This window comes from Dermacentor variabilis, chromosome 8, assembly GCF_050947875.1.
Source record: "Dermacentor variabilis isolate Ectoservices chromosome 8, ASM5094787v1, whole genome shotgun sequence".
NCBI lineage: Eukaryota > Metazoa > Arthropoda > Arachnida > Ixodida > Ixodidae > Dermacentor > Dermacentor variabilis.
In genome coordinates this window covers 97185958-97203973 of record NC_134575.1, presented here as the reverse complement: position 1 = coordinate 97203973, position 18016 = coordinate 97185958, and the positions used below count along the sequence as shown (strand labels likewise).

Genomic DNA, 18016 nt, shown 5'->3' with positions numbered 1-18016 from the left:
CGTGGCCCGACAAAACTTCGAACGTCTGCGGCTGTCTTCGGAACCGGATAGTCTCGGACAGCGCGAGTTTTGTCGCGATCAGGCTGTACTCCGGAAGCGTCAACGAGGTGGCCCAGAACAGTAATTTGGCGGCGGCCGAAACGACATTTGTACGAGTTAAGTTGCAGCTTCGCCTTTCGAAATACATCAAGTATAGCTGTTAGACGCTCAAGGTGAGTGTCGAACGTGGGCGAGAAGACGATGACGTCGTCGAGGTAGCACAGACATGTGGACCATTTGAAACCACGGAGCAAGGAGTACATCATACGCTCAAAGGTGGCAGGGGCATTGCATAATCCAAACGGCATTACTTTAAATTGGTATAGGCCATCAAGTGTGATGAACGCGTTTTTTCTCTGTCCATATCGTCAACAGCAATCTGCTGGTATCCAGAACGAAGATCAATAGAAGAGAAATAGCTGGAACCGTGGAGGCAGTCAAGGGCATCGTCTACACGTGGGAGCGGGTAGACGTCCTTCTTAGTAATGTTGTTCAGATGGCGGTAGTCTACACAGAAGCGCCACGTGCCATCCTTCTTCTTAACCAACACTACAGGTGACGCCCAGGGACTCGAAGAAGGCTCAATGATGTTTTTGTCTAGCATTTTGTTGACTTCACTTTGAATTACTCGGCGTTCCGACGCAGAAACTCGATAAAGTCGTCGGTGAATAGGAGTAGCATCGCCAGTAAGAATCCGATGCTTGACCGCGAGCGTCTGGCCTAAATGGCGATCGTCGAAGTCGAAAATATCTCTGTAGGACGATAATAGTTGGTAAAGGTCTTCAGCCTGCACAGAAGACAGGTCCGTCGCAACCATTTTCTGTATCTTGGTATCGGCGGCCGACGCTGGCCCGATGGGCCTGCTAAGCTCGCAAGAAGCATCCGTGGATAAAGTTGCCACGTGATGGTCGCCGAGACAATCAATGTTGGCAAGGCAAATACCTTGCGGTAGAATTTGCTTTGCCAATCCAAAGTTAAAGATAGGCATGAAAGTGCGGTTCGCAGTAACAGTAAGTATACTGTGAGGCACGGTAACGTCATACTGTAGTGGAATGTTGGGCAGAGGAGTGACGAGGTACTCGCCATCAGGGACTGGTGGGGAAGACATGAGTTCAATATAGGCTATTGATTTTGGCGGCAGGCGAATAAGCCGGTGGGGTGTAGGCGGCACTGGGGTGTTTCAGAAGGTTCTGCGAGAATCGGCAGCTCAAGGCGAAAGGTACTGGAAGAGCAGCCAATAAGAGCAGAATGCGCAGAGAGAAAATCGAGGCCGAGAATGAGGTCGTGGGGGCAATGAGCAATCACGGTGAAGAGGACAGGAGTGTGGCGGCCGGCGATGCTGACACGTGCCGTACACATGCCGATGATAGGCACAGTACCGCCATCCGCAACGCGGAGGACGCTTGCCGACGCTGGGGTGAGGAGCTTGTTCAGTCGTCGTCAGAATTCGGCGCTCATAATAGAAAGATGCGCACCTGTATCGATGAGTGCCGTGACAGGATAGCCATCGACGTCAACGTCAAGAAGGTTTTGGTTCGTGTGTGTAACGTGAGCAGAGGATTTGAGGGCAGGGACGACAACGCAGCTTCACCTCCAGAAGCTGCAGTTTTCCGGCTGGATTCGCGAGGCGATAGGCAGCGAAGAGAAGCGACAGGGTTGGGGCGAACGAGAATGATGCGTCGAGGTGAGGGAGAGCAGCTTGTAGCAAAGGTTCGGTGCAGGAGCATCAGCGGCAATGGGTTCATGGCAGGTGGTATAGGGAACATAAGGTCCAAAGGGGCGGGAATGAGCAGCGGTGTATATCCGAGGAGGTGGTGGCCATCGGTTGCGGCAGTGACGAGCGACGTGGCCGATGCGACAGCAGTGGAAGCAGATCGGCCTGTCATCAGGCGTACGCCATTCGGACGGGTTGCGGCGAGATGTGGCAGAAAAGGACTGCAGGGGACGAGGAGGGCTGCTAGAGAACTGGGGAACCGTGGGTGGAGACGATGAACACACGGAGTTGAGACACATGTTCTCAAATTCCTGTCTGACGACGGCCTGAATCAGCGCAATCGTGGTTGCTGATTGATCGGGAGGCGTCGCGGAGAAAGCTGGCAAACATGCGGCCTCGAGCTCGCGGCGAACAATACGGGTTACATCGTCACAGGGGGTGGTCTGACGCGGTCGACCCTCACATGTCGACGTAGCAGCAGTGTTGGGTAGCCGCGTGAGGTGATGTGTGATACGGCGGCTCTTAGCTTGTTCAAGGTGACGGCATTCTTTGATGATGGCGTCTATAGTCGAGACGTGACCGAAAACAAGCAAATTTAAAGCATCGTCGGCGATGCCTTTTAGCACATGCGACACTTTATCTGTTTCAAACATCGTATCGTCAGCTTTGCGGCAGAGAGCCAAGACGTCGAGGATGTACGAAACGTACGGCTCTGTAGATGTCTGAACACGAGACGCAAGAGCCTTTCTCGCGGCAGCCTTGCGCCCAATGGGGTCGCCGAACAGTTCCCTGAGCTTTTCTTTGAAACTGTCCCAACTATTTATCTCGTCGTCATGCGTTTGGTGCCACACGCGTGGGGTGCCGCCGAGATAAAAGATGACGTTGGCGAGCATGATCGTTGGATCCCAGCTGTTATTAGCACTGGCGTGTTCATAGAGCTTGATCCATTCGTCAACGTCCTCTCCCTCCAGGCCAGAGAACACACCAGGGTCGCGATGTTGGGCAACCGTGATGATTGGAGCAGTCGGAGAAGCCGAAGCCGTTGCTGAGGCGGGCTCGTCACCGGGAGGCATGGTGACAAGCTCGGTGTACCGACCCCTCCGGAGTTCCGTGGTGAGGACGGGGATCGCTGACCTCCACCAGAATGTTCCATGCGGAAAAACACAGATGAAAGAGGCTATATACAGGGTATTTACACTGGAGCGAGACCACTAGGCCGACACTCGCCCGCGCCAAGGTCACAGACCCACTTCGTCGTCGTTCTCGCGGCGGCTCATCATCGAGCGATGCTCAAGGGACATCGTAATAATATTAAGAAATCAAATGTTCAAGCAACGAAAGCTGCATTACTTTATAGTCTGTGCAAAAACCGGTTTCTTCTAAAAAGCGCAACAAGTCAGTGAAGGGCACTAGCGGATCATCTCCGAATATTGAGGCGAGGTGTAAAGGTATGTGTAAGGTATAGAGATTCTGTAAAAGCTTCCGTCTCTGTGCTTCAGTATGTGGACATGTCATAATAATGTGCATTACTTCTCGCAAGTTAGCGGGTTTTCGTTTTGAAGTAGAAAATTGTGCGTCAGATGTTTATTCCCAATTCGGAGTCTGCATAGGATCACCTCATAGAAGCGTTGCTGGTGACTGCATGACTTCTACTCGCCAGCAAGGGTTTTATTGTGTGTAACTTGTTATTTATGCAAAAGTCCCATTCTAGTTGCCACTTTGATGCCAGGGCCTTATGAATCGCTTGGATACTGTCTCTTTGTAGAAGTGTTGTTTGTCTTATGCCTTCTTGTGCTGCATTGAATGCGCATCTATCTGCTGCTTCATTCCTTGGTATCCCAACATGGCTTGGGACCCAGCAGAATCGTAGGGTTCCTCTGTATTTATTATAGGCCACAATGTTTAGGATATCGCCAAGCAGGGGTTCAGACACGGAGTTAAGGTTTAGAGCTCCGAGTGTGCTCAGCGAATCGGTATATATGATAGCATGCATCTGCTTGTCGGTGGTAAATATTTTTTACTGCCATCCATATAGCATAATCTTCAGCAGTAAAGACTGAAGAAAGATTATTTATCCGAATGCTATATTCCAAATTTTTTGTTATGATTCCAACACCTACGTATTGTCGTGTTTTAGAGCCATCAGTGTAAAATTCTGTGTAATTTTAATATTTTTCTTGAATAGCTCGGAACTCTTGTATTATGTGTTCTTATGGAACGTCCTTTTTCTTTAAATGTGTTAGTGTCCAGCCACATAGCTGTGAAAAGTTGTACCATGGGGGCAATCTTGGTGGCCTTTCAGCAACCTGCAGGACCTGATGAGGAACATCATAAGTCTGACAGTATTCTTCGTGTCGTAAGACAAGTGGCCGAACCGTGTTGGGTGCGTTTCTGTATGGTACCCGTGATTTTCACTGTGTTACGATGCTGTAGCATATATGTTGTGGTGATGACCAAATTCTCAGTACATAGGAAAGTGTAAGTAGTGCTCTGCAGTGCTGTAAGGAAGGCTCATTGCAGTCAAATACCGTATTTACTCGCATAATGATCACACTTTTTTGTCAAAAACATTGATGCAAATTCATGAGTGCAAACATTATGCGGGTTAAATGTCCCGTGAAAAGAAACATTTTCTTTTTTCATCCCGCATTTGCTGCGGGATAACAACGGGTCAACAAGCAGGCGGCTGCCGCTGTCAGTGCGGGATGTCAAAACAAAAATGGCGGCCGTCGGAGCAAGCCAAACGCGCTGAATGTGATTATTTTTCTTCTCGTAAGTACATTACGTGCATTGAAACAGTTTCTTCCACATCAGTAATGAATAATATCGTTAATACCGGCAAGTTTGCAAAAATAACGCAGCCATGTCCACTTTGAGCGGACAGAAAGAGAGATGGGCGCGCTTAGCTGACAGAAACCCATGGTGGGCATGCTGTGGAAACTGCAGCATTTGTCTTCACTGCTATCCTAATACGGTACGTTTCTGCTAAGGGTGGGTGAATATCTTAGCTGTGCTACAAGCGTCAGCATATGAATAGGGTAGACTTCTAACGTATCAGTGCAAACGTGGCCACTATCGTTGCCGCTTGCGATTTTTTGCGTGCCCACGAGTGTAGACGAGAAGGCACGCAAAAAGGACGAAAGGTGCCTTTTATGTTGGTGTTGTTGACCAAAACCATTATGATGCCTACAAATAATAAAGCTGACGCATGTTTGGTTGTAGCCTTTTCTTCCATAAAAGTGCAGAAAGTGATGAAAGGAATGAAATGGGGCATCTGCTTAAGAATGTTCGGTGCGTGCAGACCGCTTGATAAGTCTTCAAGATTCGTTCGTGTAGCATTCTACAGAAAGTAAGTGCGATCATCATTAGCTAGACTTAGCACACGACATATCGCTGCAACAAGTTCGGGGTGCGATCATTATGCAAGTGCAGTCATTATGCGAGTAAATACGGTACAAACTTGGGACAGGCGATGTTCTGTAGGCACCGCTTGCCAGTCGTAGGCCGAGATTGTGAACTGGATCAAGTCGCTGGATGTATGACTGCCTAGCTGCACCATAAACCACAATACCGTAGTCGAGGATGCTACGTGTAAGGGACCGGCATATGTGTAGTAGACAAGTTTGGTCAGAACTCCAGTGCTTGTGCGATAACACCTTGAGGATATTTAGTGCTTTATTTGCTTGAATTTTAGTTGTGTTAGTGTGGGCTAGGAAGTTCAGCTTTGTGTCAAACGTTATGCTTAAAAATTTGTCGTCTTCTTTGACTGGCAACGTTGTACCATCCGATGTGAGAACTGGATTGCACTGTAACCCTCGCTTCTGGGAGAAGAGAACTGTAACAGTTTTGTCTGCCGAAAAACGGAATCCATTTTTGTTAGCCCATTGTGTGAGTTTATTTATCATTATTTGTAGTTGTTTTTCACAAGTGAGTAGATTTCAGGCACGGCAAGCCACTTGCAAATCATCGACACATATTGAGTGCATAAAAGAGGATGGGATGATCTTATTAGCAGAGTTCATTTTGACTATGAAGAGTGTCGTGCCCAGAATGCAACACTGTGGAACGCCATCTTACCATGTAAATGTGCATGAAAGTATTGTGCTGAGACGCACCTGAAATCTTCTATTTGTCATAAAATCAGACAGACAGTTCAGCATTCTGCCATGAACTCCCAAGTGAGCCAGGTCTCTTAAAATTCCATACCACCACGTGGTATCATACACTTTCTCCAAATCGAAGAAAACTGCGAGACAGTGTTGTTTGTGTAGAAACCCGTTACGTACTTCATGTTCTAGTCGTATGACGTGGTCAGTTGTCGAGCAGCCCTTTCTGTATCCACAGTGGTGCATGTCTATTAGGGTTCTTGATTCAAGGATGAATGTGAGTCTTATGTTTATGATACTCTTGTAGGGTTTAGCTAGACAACTTGTTAGTGCAATGGGTCTGTAGCTGCTTGGGGATATTGCGGGTTTACCTCCATTTCAAAAAAGGCACTAATACTGCATTTTTTTCAATCTGTAGGCATTACTCCAAATTCCCATATTTTGCTGAAAAATTTAAGAAGTGTTTCTACGGATGCTTGAGATAGGTGTGCCAGCATTGTGTAGTGGACGTGGTCAAAACCTGTTGCCGTTTTCTTACCGGCAAAGAGAACTCTGTTTATTCTTGCAATGTGAGGGCGTTATTATAAATTACACATGAAGACCCTGTATTGGGCAGTCTCCGTTTCTCCACCAAATCTTTATATTTTCAGAATGCATTTGAGTAGTTTGCTGAGCTGGAGACGTAAAAGTGTTTGCCTGATAAGTTGGCCTGGTCCTGTAGTATTGTTTGTGTGCCTGGGCATGTAAGTAGTGGTACTGTGTATGATGTGTACTCTCCTTTAAATTTCCTCACCTGGTCCAAGATTCGTTTTGATTTCACTGTACTATTGATTGAAAGTATGTATTTCTGCCATGATGATTTCTCTGCCTTTCTTCAAATAAATCGTGCTTTGGCTTTGGCCTGTTCGAAATTTAAAAGGCTGCTATAAGTGGGGTACTTCCGTAGGATTCTCCAGGCCTTATTTTGATCTTTTTTGGCTTTGGTACACTCGTTTGTCCACTAGAGATTTAGTCTTTTGCGCACAACACCAGATGACTGGTGTATTGCCTTTTCTGCCGCTGAGATGATTATTTCAGTGATTCTTTTGTTAAGTTTGTCAATGCTTAGTTCTGGCAAAAAGTCTTCCAGTTTTGCGTTCTCCATAAAAACCGGCCACTCAGCGAGCTGTAATTTCCACCGGCGTGGCCTAGTGACTAAGGTTGGTGGTGATGATAAAAGTTTGATAACTGCGGGCAAGTGATCACTACCATAAGACGTGTCGAGGGCTTCCCATCATTAAAAAGAGATGGTGTGCAAAAAGCTAAATCTAAACAACTAAAGGTGTGGGAAGTCGGTGAAAAATATGGTGCACCTGAATTTAAAAAGCAGACATCATTTGACTGACTCGAATCTTCAACCAGCTGCCCTCTTTGGTCAGTTTTGATACTGTCCAAAAGAGTACAGTGAGCATTAAAGTCCCCTACTAAAATAAATGGCTCCAGTAATTGACCTGTTAAATTTTCTAAATGTTTAGTAGTAAAATGGGTGTGGAGTGGAATATACAGTGAACAAATGGTGATGGTTTTGTGAGCTATAACGGTGACAGCAACGGCTTCTATGTGACTGTTAATGGGAAGCAATAAATGGAACCTAGTACTGCCTGACCTGTACGCATGGTTCTGTCACCGTTCTTCTGTTCACAACACGCTGCTACATGCGATGAAATCGACGAGCCGGTCGATTATGACAATGCTCCTTCTATTTGATGCTCTTCAGTTAGCTGTGGTGAGGAAGTCATCGGCATTGTCCAGGTTTTCTTGGTGGCTCCTTTAAGCACATTGTCCTTACGGAGTTCTTCAGCTGCCAGCAGTCGAATCGGTGCAAGTTGTACCTGCTCACTTTGTCACTTTCTGAGTCTGCAGCAGGCTAACACGCTCGCTGCAGCAGCGACTACGGTTGCTACTTGTATCCCACCAGGCTGGAAGGGAAGCCCAGGAATCACCTGACAATGTCCAAGCAGCCGCAGAGTTGACAGAGGGGTTTGTTTCTTTTTCTTTTTGGATGAGTTCATCAATAGCAGTTCGTCCATGTCGTTCTTGTTCTTGACTTAGGCGCCAGGAAGGCGTTCGCTGATACACAAGCATGACGATCTGCTGTACATCATTACTGTGTCGCAGCACTTTCGATCGAACTTAAGTCGTCTAATGTTGAGTCATTGGGTGCCTTCGGCGGTAGCAGACTCTGTGATGTAGTTCACGGAAAATATCTCTGCTCGTCGATGAAGGTGAGCCTTTTGGCTCACGCGGGTCTGTTCGAAACTGGCCTGGCTGCTAGCAGCGGTTTTTTCAGTGGTAACGTAGTTATTCGCGCTACGGTGTTTATAGCAGCTGGTGTCCTTTTTGTGGTTGTGAATGGTCTTAGGAGGCCTTGACTCTGTCGTCGATATGTTGCACCCATGCTTGTGGTTCCGAACACTGCTTCGCCAGTGTTGTTCGCTCTCCTCACTGCGGTGGCGGTGGTGGGAGGATCAAGGGTGGTAGCATGATGGCCACTGGACAGGCTCCGAATCTGCCACACCCTTCGCACAATGTAGGGCAAGTGGGCAGGTGTGTATGAATCATGGGCTAACTTGGGTTGTAGCATTCGGCTGGTCACTGACATCTGTTCCCCGGATGCTGGATGGTGTGGGAATTGAGGTGCCTTCCTGTGCCTCGTCCCCCAACTCCTGCGCTGTGTTTAGCTTGATCTCCGGGAACTGCCACCATAACGGCAACATGGCTGACACAACTAGCGTGCCGAAGCTAATTTCTTGCACAAACTGTGCTTATCCCTCCCAGGGTCGAATCACCGCGTGAGCTAGTGTCACCAAGATGCGCCCCAATTGGCCTCCCGAGTGGTGGGCCCCGGGCACCTCTCCACCCGAGCTCTCTTTCGCTGAGCGCTTCATTGCCGCGGCAGATGCTCACAGGCCTGCACCTAGGTGGTTACAAGGACCTTTGCTTTCGCAATTCTTTCGTTTTCACACTTGGTGGGCCGCTTCGCAGTTAGCCCTAGCGCAGCGGGTACGCATAGTCGATCGGTCTTGCGGTGAGCCTTTTCCCATAAGTGCCGCGACTGTCACACTGTGCTGTGTCTTGGTTGAATAAACCTATGCTCGTTGGCGATCTGATTCTGGAGCCTTCTCTGCGCCATGTCAGACTCGATGAACCTTGCCCAAGTGCTTTTGCGCGTTGCAGAGTGGAGGAGTGCCGTGCCCTTCCCTGACCATCGCTCGCAGGGTGAGGCTTGTGCAAACCCACCTCCATATAACTGCCACCCAACTTGGTTTCAGCATGTCATCACTGCAGACCCCTTTTCAGCCCTCATTCCTGCTTGATCCCCTGGCCATGGACTTAATTTCCTTCAACGCAGATGACACCTACAGCATTAGGTACGTACCCTCTGCTTTTGGCCACCGGGATCAATCCCTTCTTTGGAAAGCCCTTTCGTCACATCGACCGCCTAGAGGTGTACCCTAGTCCTAGCCGTGCCAGTTTTGGGTTTGCTCAACTCTTTGAGACGCGCGTGAAACAGGTGCCTACTAGCACCCCCAATGTTCTGTTCCCGCTCGCTGGCTGCTTTTCGTTGCGAGTGCAGTTGAGTACCCCAGGTGCGACTACGGAGCCACCCTGCTTGAGTGTCCACACTAACTCGCTCACTGGCCTCTCTTTGTCTTGAGCACCTTACCCTGACGAATTCGCCATAGACCAGACAGAGTCATGTGTCACTATGAGTGACGTTACAGCAGTGCAATGTACGTAGGCGCACTTGTGAGAAATATGTCAACTCTCCTGCTGGGAGCACAAAGCTCGCAAGAAGAAGAGCAAAAGGCATTTGGTTTGAAATTTCAGCTCTTTCCATGGCACATAGCAATGTAATACTTAGCAGACACGATCGCTAGCACGCATTGTATACACGGTGCTTGTCGGCTCAAAATGGCCACATCTGGTGAGGGGCCCCTTAACATTTTGGACCCAGCCATCACTAAGTTGAAAATACTCAATGTTCATATGAAGCGCTACGGCTTCTGCCTTTTAGTTTAAAACATCACCGGACACCAGCACTTGCATGGCGATCATGGCTTTCAGTCACATTAGAATAGCTTCAAGTTTTGGGTGGGCACTGTGGCTGACATTCTTCTGTCGAGATCGGGAAGATTTCACAGCGGCTTCCAAAATCTTTACCTTGTTGTTTATGTAGACTGATATTGTCTGCTTCGAGAGTTCTAATTCTTTTGCGATGTGTGATTGCGACAAGCCCCTTTGCACTTTCCTGATAATGGTGGTCTGCTTTTCCATCGTCACTATGCTATGATTTCCTCACTTCAAAGCCTTTGTCGGAAGGCGGCGGATGACAAAGCCAGTGTCGGCACCATTGTTAACAACTGCCGATGAAACCACAGAATAGAATCGGTTGTTGAAGTGGCTAAGCCTAGCATCACAGTATGCAGCTGAAGAAAACCACAATGCACATGAGAGGCGATACAAAGAGGACCACTGGCCATATGCGACTGACGAGTGCCGACAGCAATGAGAGCACAAAGGCACGTGGGAGAGTGCATCAAGTAGTGCCTATTGAGACTGTACCTGAAATGGTAGCTCCGAATTGGCATGCGAGATGTGTGCAACGCTGCTTTGAGGCTGCAGGAAAAGAAAATGACAGCGATGTTGTTTGCATTTTCGGTAGTGTCAAACTTGCGATCGGGAGAAAAATTCAGAAAAATTAAACGAGAACAGTTCGAAACATTCAAAATTTTCGTTATTATTATACATAACTATATGGAGCAAATTGGCAATAATATTGCAGAATTAAAATATTCCGGCCGGCCCAGAAAATAGGGCGTCCAAAAAAATCAGTCGGCGATTGTATCATTATTATGCTGTGAAAAAAACATATTCGAATTCGACTTTCTGTTATTAAACATGTTGTAAACCATTCTGCTAATCTTACGCTGCAACTTTACGCACCTGAATTACCAAGGACAGGTTGGGTTTTGGTCAGTTGTCGCAGAATAACTAGCATGATCTTCCTGTGTCTGTCATGTAGTATACTGTGAAACAAAATAAAGTTTTCTTGTTTGCAGTTGTCAAAGTGGAGAAAGGATCATAGTTTTTGTCATTATTGTGGCAAACATGCCAAATTTACAAACTTTCTCCAAACACGAGTTGTGCAAAAATAACATGTCAGGGCTTTATAAGTGCGTCTGAAAACGTCATAAAATGGGTGGAAGCGCAAAGCAAGATTGTGGCAGTGCGCCGTATGGTTTATATGAATAGAAAGTAAAACAGAGCAAATGTCGATTTCCACTGGAGGCTTTGTTGTGCAATGGCTACCCTGTTGACAGTGAACTTGAAGACACTGCGATGGAATTCTCTTGTGAGCACCGCCGACCAGTTCTCCTGATGACAGCAGATTCAATTCATTGCAAAGGCATTTGAATTGCTCACTAGAGCCTCATTTATCAGAGGGAAAAGGCATCACTTTTCACATCAGCAAAGGTGGATAGCATATTGTAACAAGAGTGCTGAGGAAGAATAAGTATCCGCTGGCACAAACAGGTGGTACAAAAGAGGTCCCGTCGGCCACTGCAGTCTGTAAACATGGAAAAAAAACAACCCGAAGCTACTATCGACGGGAGAGGACCAAAACCAGCATTCACCTCAAGACGCGTGCAGGTTGTCTGAAGCGATTGCTGGCGTGCACCTCAGGAGCCCAGTGCATGCTGCTCATTGCCTGATTGCAGTGTTGCGCATGCGTAGTCCCGCTTAGTCATCGCCGATGATGTGCTCTGGGATGTCATCACCAAAACCTGTCCCAGCACAAGAATCCTTACAGTTCCCGTGCCGTATTCAGCTCGCTCAATGAATGAGCATATTGAAAAAACAAGGTATGTTTTGTAGTTGACTGCACTAAAGAATTTTGTTTGAATTTTATTCACATCAAACCCAGAGGTCAACTTACATTCTGCATTGATCTATATTCATGGTCATACACTCCTACACCTATCTATATATAACTAAGAGACTCACTGGGTGTAAGGTTATCATAAAGCAATGCAAGGGCTGCAACAACACCAGCTCAACACGGCTCTGCATTAAGCTCTGCAATCTAAGGTGCTTCAGTGTGCTCAGCAGAGCATTATTTTTGCATTTTGCCTCAATCAGTATGCAGACAAGAATAAAAAAACCTGTTAATTTGTCATCAGCAGCAGAACGTCGCACACACTTGAGCAAGTTGTGCCCAAGTTAGGCAGGCTTGGCCATTTACCACACACACACAAGCAAGCAAACGTAAGAGAAGTGCCGGTCACTGCCCACCTGAGGTGGAGCTTAACTGTTCCACAGCTTCCGTAGTCTGCACGCTCCTAGACTCGCTCCCTGGTTTCAAAGAGCACCCAACAGACTTGTCAGCGAGAGACAAGCTGCACTGCATGCCAACCTCGACCTGACCACCGATCTTTGAAGGGGCATGGCATGCCATTTTGGCAGTGATGCTTTCAGCTAGGCTGATCGCATTTGTGAGGCCTGCAGAAAATAAGTGAGGCGATTGCCGTCCTGTTACAGCATCAAGAACAAGAGGTAAATACAATAGAATAAATACAGGAGCACTTCACAATGCATAGCCAAGGAACACAAAATAACCCTTCCGGCTCAGTATTCCCAAAGGGCTACAAAGGACAATCCACATTGGATACTCGAAAGCAGGGCAACCACTTTTTTGTGAAAGGCTTATGACAGCGGAACATATTTGAGACAATTTTTCATCTCGTGCATTTTAAAGCTATTGGTGTAGTCCAACTAATTAGAATTTATTGCACCACCCTAAGGTCATTGACATCAGCATATTTAATGTCAACTGTAGGATCTCCTGTCACACCATGCCTTGTGCCAGATGATACTGACACATGACCTCGTTTATCTTCTACAGGTGAGCGCTTTTACCATCTACAAAGTGTTATCACTCAGCACAGGACGCATCTACAAGTATCGGAAGTTTCTAAAATGTTATCGATGCTTCTATCCGCTGTCTGTTGTCGCCGAACCTTGCTAAGCTGAGTGCATGTATGCACGACACAAATGGTGTAGAACTTTGTGGAAGGCACGCGGGTCCCAGCGGCTACTCTGGAACATTCGACGACTGATCGATAAAAGCCGACGTGCTTGACCCGCTGTTCAGATTTTCACCGATCGCGGACTGTGTTTGCCACTGTCGCTGTTCTCTGAGTATAACGTGTTTTTTGAGGGCGCAAGTTGACCCAATAAAACGCTAGTTTTCTCACGTTTAGTATTGCTGCTTTCCTCACCGTCACTACTACGTGACAATACCATCCCGTGCTTGCAAATTTTCTATGTCCTCACACTACCTGTCTGCTGTCCAGGATTGCACGTCAGTTCGATTGATAGCAATTCAGTAACCCTGATAGGCCACCGGTTACCTGCCCTACACATTACATTGCTGGTCCAAAGTTCATTTTCAATGCAACAGCATTCTTTAAGAACTTTACCCATTTAGCGGTAGGTCTGTACGTATGTATGTATGACGGCACATAACCTCTTTCCTGCCAACTTGGGTTTGTGTGTAGTCTATGATCAAATGGGTAGAGCATTTGGTCGCTGTGCTGTCCCTGGGAACTGGGTTCAAAACTAACTGCCGGCCCAACTTCGGTCGCTCAGCATCTAAGAATGGGCATGTGCTGCTGTTCAACAAACTTCTTGGATGCTAAGTAGAGTCACTGGGTATGTGGTACTCGGTATGTACCACTGTTCAATGAGCGGCATCTCCCAGTGATCTCCAATTACCCCTGTCTTGTCATCTACTTTTACCCCGACTCTGTCTAGGTTGGCTGGCCTGCTCCCTCCCAACTAATTTGTTCTTTCTCTTTTCAAATTGAGAACAATCCTAGACCTCTCTAACCTATGATCACTACTATTTACCCGACCTCATACTTCTACAACTTGCACTATGCTAGGGTCGGCACAAAGTATAAAATCTATTTCATTTCTTGTTTCCACATTACGACTTTTCCAGGCCCACTTCCTGTTATTCCGCTTCCAGAAGAAGGTATTCATAACTCAGAGGCAATTTATTTCCATGAAGTCTGCCACATCTCTCATCTTCTAATTCTAGAGTTCATGACATAGTTGCCAGTCACCTGTTCCCCCACACAATTTCCCCCCACTTTCGCATTAAAGGCCCCCTCAAGGTCTGGCCATTTTAAGCTGACAAGCACAGTGCACACAATGCGGACTCATAATTAAGGATGCCAAAATTACATCACTACACACCGCGGAAACAGCTAAAATTTCGAACTTAACACCGTTCACTCTTTTCCTCACGGGCCTGCGCTCCAAAATGAGGGGATGACTTATATCAATAAAAGCGCCTACATACATGTGTATCCTGTGGTGTTGCTCATAGTGACGTGTGACACTTTAAGAATTATTCAAGGCTACATGTGTTATTCGTGTAATCTGCTGTCTCAAGAGACGAATTAAAGTTTACAGAAATAATATAACATGCAGACCGAATGTCTGCTGTGTTTGTTTTACTTTGCACCACAGCAAGAGAGATGTACAGTCGAACCCTTTTTATAACTATACCGGTTTCAACAATATATCAGTTATAACAACGGAAAGCAGCTGCACCATAAACTTTTGTAAGTTTTCTACGGGGAAATAACCTGCTTACTTATATGGTGGCGGGGAGGAGAACTGACCTTCGCGCCATTATATTTTTCTCGGAACCGCTACGCCATTCCCCATTTTTTTCGTGGAACCCGGTTATAACAATGGATTTTTTGTGGCACTTGAATCAATATTGTTATAAGTAGGTTCGACTGTATTTGTTTTGTCTGCTTATTCCCACATCGTTCAGTTGCAAGCAAGCACAATGAAACTATATAATTTTCTAGCCTGTTCCAGCATGTGGTCATGCTCTGTGATCCACTTGTGTCAGCCTCGGTATCTGTGTAGCACTTACCAATGCCTCCTCTAAACAAAATTATGCCTTGGATGTCGCTTGTTTTGCCATCACAAAATGCGAGCAGATCGCCCCGTAGTCGTGCTCGCAACTGTACTGCTGGAGCCAGAGTGATGCTGTTGGCAACATTGTGTTGGTGCAGCGGTGCATCTGGCTAGACGTTGTGCAGGCGGTTGCTTTATGCTTGTAACATGCACTGGAGGCGCGACGTAGAGCACACGCCTGCTTCGTCACAAAATTTTTCTTTGAAGCTATTAGAAATATTCTAATGTGAATGGTATGACATGCTTACTTTTTGTGTGTTATTAGAACATAACAGAACATTTATGGTTTCCATTGATGCAACTCGTTTCTAGCATTTTTATAAGCATTCGGCCATCTTTCAACAATGTTGTGCAATGAGTTTTGAAGTTTTGAGTATTACATTAATTTGGCAGCTTTTTAAGAAGTTAAAATTTTGTCAGGATTAGTTAGTGTTAAAAAAATGAATGGTGAAGAAAGGTATGCTCAAAAATCCTGCTGATTCCTTTTATTTTCTATCAGCTTTAGCATTGCTGAGCCGGTCTGAAGCAGTGGTTGCTGCAACCACGGTGGCCGCAGCTCAGGGCAGGCAGGCTCCTTAAGTTCACCATTGCCAAGAAGACTGTGAGGCACACCTTAGCAAGTATATTTTTTTAATCTTACACATTAAATACCTTTCTTTCTGACTGGACATGAATGGGACATGAAGTCAACAGGCAGCTTCGACGCGTCGAACATGCTCTCAGTACTGTTACGTTATTTTGTGTTAAGGCACTGTTATGAATTAACACAAAAAACTTGAAAAAGAACCAAACAAGACATATTTTATTCAAGAACGAAGAAATTTTGTTATGTAAATGGAACACACTCATGTATGTACTGGCACAGGGAAAGAAAAGGGCGTGTTAACAGCTAGGTGAGGCAACAGTTGTTTGAAGACGATGCATATTCAGGCTCCCACCAAAATCCCTCTCTCCCCACCATGCCTAGAGCTGACGACATTCATGTTGCCAACAGGGCATTTTGCGCTTCACAAGACTCCCATTCGATCGGCATAACATCAACACCTAAATACTGCAGAAAGTGCAAATCCTAAATCTTGATCGGACTAACAGGAGTCATCAAGCTCATGGATGACATACTCGTCTTTAGCCACAATGAAGTCAGTCATGAGAGGAATGCTGACATGATGCTCAAGCAGCTGTCTCCTCAAGCATCCCTGCTCGTTACTCTTCGACAATGACGACCACGATTCATCAAAAGTCTCCACACCACTTTCCAATGACTACATCCCGCAGCCATCCAGCTCGGCGCTGTTCATTGACTCGTCATCTTCAACCTTTGCTGCAGAACATGATCAAAGCACCTTGCTTCAGCCGTTTGAAGTATTGCACTTCATCGATATGCCAACTGTGAGGGGAAGGGGAAAGTAGGGAAAGGAGGAGGCAAAGGTAGAGAAGAGGTATTTCAGCAGTCAGCAGGCTTTGTTTCCATTACTCACAAATTTTTAATATTTGGGGTTTTACGTGCCAAAACCACTTTCTGATTATGAGGCACGCCGTAGTGGAGGACTCCGGAAATTTCGACCACCGGGGGTTCTTTAACGTGCACCTAAATCTAAGCACACGGGTGTTTTCGCATTTCGCCCCCATCGAAATGCGGCCGCCGTGGCCGGGATTCGATCCCGCGACCTCGTGCTCAGCAGCCCAACACCATAGCCACTGAGCAACCACGGCGGGTCATTACTCACAAATTATGCTTCAGGGATGCACGACAAGATCGCGACAATCATTTCCTTGCAGAAATTTCGACTATAACTTGAGAACTTTTCCTGACAGGGGGTTTCCTTTCAACCAGTTTGGCGGCAGCATTCCTGTCAGCCACTCCTTGAGCAAAATTTTTAAAAAGCGGCCTGATAAACTTCCTGGAACTTAAAAGCAGCAGCAGCTCTTTGTGGTGGTCAGTGTCGGTGTTTCCACAGCTCATCACTGGTAGGCTTATGGGCTCTTGCACAATCCTCCGTGCGTAAACTTCAAGGGCTTCGCAACGGGCCTCCAATGAGGAAGCACACATTCCATGAATCTCCAAAGACGTATGAGCAGATTCAGCAGTTCCCAAGATCGATAAAACAGGCGACCACAGTCTTGATGAGCGATGGGCTCGTGCTTAGGAGTGCTGCTTTTTGCTCGGCGTAGGAACGCTATACGGCCTGCACAGGGAATGTGCTCACTCGCCGCACGCACAATGTATCTCCCAATCACGGCCACGCTGGCGATCTGAGGGGTGGAGACAAATGGTCGCGCTGAAAGGCAGTTTTTTAACCCCTGCGCTGCCAGTTCAGGACCTCATGAAAGGTGCTTGTCGCACCATGCAATTCCTGTTGAATAAGAAGAAGATGCTGCGATGAAAATGTGGTCAAGCTCTTAACATTGCTTTCACTTGAAGCTGCCATGATTCTGGTCTTCAGCATTTTTTCCAGGACACATGCTGCACTCTTTACGTCCAACATGTCATTGTACCCGGCAATGCGGCGCAGAAAGCCAAACATTGGCTAGATCGGGTCGCTGGACATTTTCCGAGTCAGGATGAACTGGAAACTTTTTTCGCAGTAAGTAGATGATGGATGCAGGCAACTTTTGATTTTGTTGGAAAAATCAGTGAGATAAATTTTCTTGCTTAAAGGGCCCCTCACCAGGTCTGGCCATCTTGAGCTGACAAGCGCAGAGCATACAGTACGTGGTAACAATCGTGCCTGCAAAGTATTTCATTGCCATGTGCCGCGGAAAGATCAGAAATTTCAAATGGAACGCTGTTTTTCCTTCTCGCAGCCGCCACGCTCCAAGCCGGAGGATGATATACTCCCATCCCTGCACCTACGTAGTCGTGTCTGCAGTGTGACGTAGCTCGTGGTGACGCGCGACTTTGAGAATTATTGAAGGCACCATCTGTTATTTGTGTGATCTGTTGCTTGAATTGACAAATTGAAGTTTATAGAAAAAATAAAACATACAAACGGAATGTCTACGTGTTTTTGTTTTACTTTGCACCGAACCAAGAGAGAGGTACTTTTGCTTCGTCTGCTTGTTCCCACGGTCGTGCGGTCACGTGCGCAGGTACCGAAACTGTGCCATGTTCTAC

The 18016-nt window shown here is 46.7% G+C and overlaps 1 protein-coding gene across 6 annotated transcripts in view; it reads right to left on the bottom strand.

Annotated features, from left to right (window-relative positions):
* LOC142590438 (uncharacterized) overlaps nt 1-18016 on the bottom strand; it is a 49624-nt gene that overhangs the window by 15015 nt on the left and 16593 nt on the right. For 3 of the 6 annotated variants that reach the window (XR_012830130.1, XR_012830132.1, XR_012830131.1), the window contains one exon: nt 15677-16288. The exons of 1 other annotated variant lie outside the window; for it this stretch is intronic. Coding sequence is in view for 2 of the 5 variants with exons in the window: in XM_075702546.1 (XP_075558661.1) it covers nt 10465-10518; nt 12196-12358 (217 nt within the window). In the remaining 3 variants the exon portion in view is untranslated. Of the gene's footprint in view, nt 1-10464; nt 10519-12195; nt 12403-15676; nt 16289-18016 lie in introns of those variants that run through there. 2 more of the 6 variants (XM_075702546.1, XM_075702547.1) reach the window with 2 other exon arrangements.